The sequence below is a fragment of the Danio rerio genome, chromosome 8 (genome assembly GCF_049306965.1).
Source record: "Danio rerio strain Tuebingen ecotype United States chromosome 8, GRCz12tu, whole genome shotgun sequence".
Lineage (NCBI taxonomy): Eukaryota > Metazoa > Chordata > Actinopteri > Cypriniformes > Danionidae > Danio > Danio rerio.
Window position 1 is genome coordinate 540,001 of NC_133183.1, and position 5,000 is coordinate 545,000.

The 5,000-nt window shown below is 38.5% G+C and overlaps 2 protein-coding genes and 1 long non-coding RNA gene across 3 annotated transcripts in view; 2 read left to right on the forward strand and 1 right to left on the reverse strand.

Moving 5' to 3' along the window:
- The window catches only part of dmxl1 (Dmx like 1), a 372,767-nt gene that overhangs the window by 269,480 nt on the left and 98,287 nt on the right, over positions 1-5,000 (forward strand). The window lies entirely within an intron of this gene.
- Positions 1-5,000, reverse strand: part of LOC141375560 (uncharacterized) — a 138,049-nt gene that overhangs the window by 34,918 nt on the left and 98,131 nt on the right. The gene's annotated exons all lie outside the window — the stretch shown is intronic.
- snx2 (sorting nexin 2) overlaps positions 1-5,000 on the forward strand; it is a gene marked incomplete at its 5' end in the record, with an annotated part of 45,319 nt that overhangs the window by 29,064 nt on the left and 11,255 nt on the right. Inside the window, 3 exon segments of the mRNA NM_001037698.1 lie at positions 1-21; positions 1,523-1,728; positions 2,737-2,880. The exon segment at positions 1-21 is cut by the window's left edge and continues 73 nt beyond it. Coding sequence (NP_001032787.1) covers positions 1-21; positions 1,523-1,728; positions 2,737-2,880 — 371 coding nt within the window.

Here is a 5,000-nt window from a genome sequence, read left to right on the forward strand (position 1 = left end):
CTCTGGTGTGTCACAGAAAGGGTGAGACACACACACACACACACACACACACACACACACACACACTACGGCTATAAATGTGGAGAATTAGTGTTTACTAAAGTCAACGATTCAGTGATTCATTGATAAAGAGTCACTTTGTTTGTTTCTTGCTTCATTTGTAAGTGAATCAGGCGTTTTGAACAAATCATTTGACTAAATGATTCAGTGATTTAACGGCCACTTTATTAGGTACACCTCACTAGTACCGAGTTGGACCCCTTTTGCCTTCTGATCTGCTTTAATCCTTCATGTCAGAGATTCAGCAAGCTGCTGGAAATATTCCTCAGAGATTTTGCTCCATATTGTCATGATAGCATCACACAGTTGCTGCAGATTTGTCGGCTGCACATCCATGATGCCAATCTCCCGTTCCACCACATCCCAAAGCTGCTCTATTGGATTGAGCTCTGGTGACTGTGGAGGCCATTTGAGTACAGTGAACTCATCGTCATGTTCAGCAGTCTGAGATGATTGAGCTTTATGACATGCTGCGTTATCCTGCTGGAAGTAGCCATCAGAAGATGGAGACACTGTGCTCATAAAGGGATGGACATGGTCAGCAGCAATACTCAGGTAGGCTGTGGCGTTGATGCTCAATTGGTACTAATGGACCCAAAGAAAATCTCCCCCACACCATTACACCACCACCACCAGCCTGAACCGCTGATACAAGGCAGGATGATCCATGCTTTCATGTTGTTGAGCCGAGCATCCGAATGTTTCTCCAATCTTCTATTGTCCAGTTTTGGTGAGTCTGTGTGAATTGTAGCCTCAGTTTCCTGTTCTTAGCTGACAGGAGCGGCACCCGGTGTGCTCTTCTGCTGCTGTAGCCCATCCGCCTCAAGGTTGGACGTGTTGTGTGTTCAGAGATGCTCTTCTGCAGAGCTCGGTTGTAGCGAGTGCTTATTTGAGTTACTGTTGCCTTTCTATCAGCTGGAACCAGTCTGGCCATTCTCCTCTGACCTCTGACCTCATCAACAAGGCATTTGCGCCCACAGAACTGCCGCTCACTGGATATTTCCTCTTTGTCGGAGCATTCTCTGTAAACCCTAGAGATGGTTGTGCGTGAAAATCCCAGTAAATCAGCAGTTTCTGAAATACTTAGAGCAGCCCGTCTGGCAGCAACAACCATGCCACGTTCAGAGTCTCTTAAATCCCCTTTCTTCCCCATTCTGATGCTCACTCTGAACTGCAGCAGATCCTCTTGACCATGTCTACATGCCAAAATGCAGTGAGCTGCTGCAATGTGATTGGCTGATTAGACATTTGCCTTAATAAGCAGTTTGACAAGTGTACCTAATAAAGTGGCCGGTGAGAGTATTTTTTTTTTTTTCCTGTGTATAGTTGTTTCTTGTTGTGTTAGTCCTGATGTGTGTGTGTGTGTGTGTGTGTGTGTGTGTGTGTGTGTGTGTGTGTGTGTGTGTGTGTGTGTGTGTGTGTGTGTGTGTTTGTGTTTGTGTGTGCGTGTGTGCGTGCGCAGAGCTGTCGGTGAACACTGCTCTGTTTGCGAAGAGTGCAGCGATGCTGGGGAACTCTGAGGACCACACGGCTCTGTCCCGGGCACTCTCTCAGCTGGCCGAGGTGGAGGAGAAGATGAATCAGATGCACCAGGATCAGGCCTACGCTGACTTCTACCTGTTTTCTGAGCTGCTGGGCGATTATGTGCGTCTGATCACCGCCGTCAGGGTGAGTCAGGCGGCAGAGCAACATTATATGCAGGAACTCATATATATATATATATATATATACACACACACACACACACACACACACACACACACACACACACACACACACACACACACACACACACACACACTTCAGCATTACACATCTGTGTTTATGTTAGACAAACCCGCCTGGATCCAGTTCATTCATTAAGAATCAGTTGTTCGGAATGAATTATTGAGTGAATAATTCAATGATTCTTGCATAAAGACTGCGGTCACTTGGTCATTTTGAAGAAATTATTTGGGCGCGTGATTCAGAGATGTATTTATAAGACAGTGGCTCCCTTCCTTAGAAGAATCAGCCATTTTTAACAATTCATTTGAGTCATTTATTCAGTGATCCATTCATAAATACAGTGTCTTTGTTTCTAAATGAATCAGTCATTTTGGAGGAACTATTTAAATGAACGATTCAGTGATTCATTTATAAAGGTGGTGGCTTTGTTTCTAAATTAACTTGCAGTTGAACAAATCATTTAAATGATTCATTGATCCATTCATAAAGATAGTATCTTCATTTCTAAATGAATCAGTCATTTTGAATGAATCATTTGCGTGAATAATTCAATGATTAATTCACAAAGAATCAATTGGTTCATTTCTAAATCAGTCACCTTGAATGACTCTTGAGTGAAAGATTCAGTGATTCATTCATAAAGACTGGCTTCATTTCTAAATGAATTAGCCATTTTGAATGAATCATTTGAATAAATGATTTAGAGATTCATTTATGTAGATAGTGACTCACTTTCTAAATGAATCGGTTGTTTTGAACAAATCCTTTGACTGAACGTTTCAGTGATTTATTCATAAACACAATGGCTTTGTTTCTAGATGAATCAGTCATTTTGAATGACTCATTTAAGTGAATGATTCAGTATTTCTTCCAGCTCAGCTTTGCGTTAGGATCAGATGGAGGGTCTCTCCAATATATATTTATATATGCATGTGTGTGTTTCCTCAGGGTGTGTTCGACCAGCGCATGAAGACCTGGGCTAAATGGCAGGACGCGCAGGTGATGCTGCAGAGGAAAAGAGAAGCTGAAGCCAAACTGCAGTACGCAAACAAACCCGACAAACTGCAGCAGGCCAAAGACGAGATCAAGGAGGTACAAACACACAAACCCACCACCGATGCTCGCTTTCCGAAACTGCACTGCTGAAAACACTCTTCTTACTCAGAGTTTTAGTCTCGTTTCTACTCCACATATCTACAAAGTCTTAGATCAAGAAGCATTTTATTGACAAGTAATAAATATAGTGCTGTTTTCAGAAATAATGAGTCAAAATGAAGAGAGTTTTTCCTTAAAACAAGCAGAATAATCTGACAATGCGATCAAATGCTTGATTGAAATCAAGAATTATTTCCATCACCACATTGGGAGATTATTCTGCTTGTTTTAAGGAAAAACTCACAACAATAACAATACAAGAAATGCTGTAAACAGAAATTCACTTCACTGATTCACTTACAAGTGAAATGTCTGCCATGCGGGTGCAGGCTGATAGGTCACCTGATCTGCCAATGAGCCAATGAGCTTGCTCCTCATCAGTTTTAATCTGCTCTGCGTCGTTCTACGCTGTTAAGCTGCTGACCATTTTCGGAGACCCTCCTCCACCTCAGCTCCACCTGTGTTTAAATCTGCTATGGGGGGTTACATGTATATTATGTTTGCAGCAGCAGCGTGTTATATTCTCAGACAGCATGTCTCTGTATAGTGATCAGCATATATATATATATATATATATTAAAATCTCTCTTTTAAATTCATATCTTTAATATGAAGCTCTACAATGTTATATTTGTGTATATACATTAGATTAGTCAGCACTGCAGCCAAATCTGGAGCTTATCTAACAAAATAACTCACAATAACGCTCCAAAAACCAACACAGCCAAATTTATGCTATAGAAAAATATTAAATACAATTTTTTTAAGAAGAGGAAAAATCAAGAGAAGCAAAAAATAAATAAATAAATGAATAAATGAATGAATGAATGAATGAATGAATGAATGAATAAATAAATAAAAATTTAGTTGAAATTTTGTAGGTTGTGATATTTTTTTTTTGCAATATTTTGCTTGAATTTAATTGCATTATCTTTTTATTTTCTAAATATGTTTGGTGAGTGAAATATTATTGTAATAAATAAATCTGTTTAATAAATCTGTTTTATTCTAAATGCACCAAAAACATCGCCCATATTGACTGAGAAATGCAGGAAAATCAAATGGGCTGTACTCTGTAATGCTGAGCGCTGTATATACTGGCAGTAGCAGGTCTCAGTACTTGCTCTGCTATAGTAATCAAAGCAGCAGCGTAGCAGATCTACACCGCCAAACCCAAATACATCAACACGTGCCATATACATAATCATTAGCTTACTAAATCCCGAGATTGTTCATGGCAGAAATGAGGCAAGTTTTGCTGTTTTATTGCTGGATCGCTAAAGCATTGACCGAAACTATTTGATCAATTTGATCATTTAGAATTGATCTAAGTGACTTTCTTTACGACCTTTTAAGTCAAAATTAAGTAAGCTTTCTTTAAAACAACTACAAAAATGACAAAAACAATTGTTTTTTTTGGCCATTGGCTGATTATTTTGAATGTTTTAAGGACAAAATTCACTTATACAAGGGACAGTTCACCTAAAAATAAAAAAAGGTTATCATTTCTTCTCTCTCTTTACTTCTTTATGATTTTCTTTCTTCTATTAAACACCATGGGTGTGCTGCGGAGAATACGTTCTAGCACAATTTGTGCTCGCCTTAGTCTGATACAATTTAAAGTATTTCATGTTATCCATTTCTCAAAAGCCAGATCTGAAAATGTTCTCAATATCGATGACAGATGTGACAGATGTCATACACCAAGGTGCAATTTAAGTCATACGTAGGACCAGGCGGAATCTGCTGACGTTTTTTGCTATTTCCGTGGAGAATTTTGTTAAAAATCTGCGGATTTCTGCGGAATTATTTTGGGAATATCATAACTAAAACCTTAATATATGAAATATATATATTTATTTAATGTTTAAAATGCAAATCCAATTAGATTCACTTTGTTTGGTAAACAAAGCAAGTTTGTCATATAATATATCTATTAAAAGACAGAAAATATTACTGCACAAACTGCACTGTACATAAATCAGATGAACAATTTCACATTAGTCAATAATATTACATTAAATTAATGTAGATTTACACACATTTCCTCAAGTAAA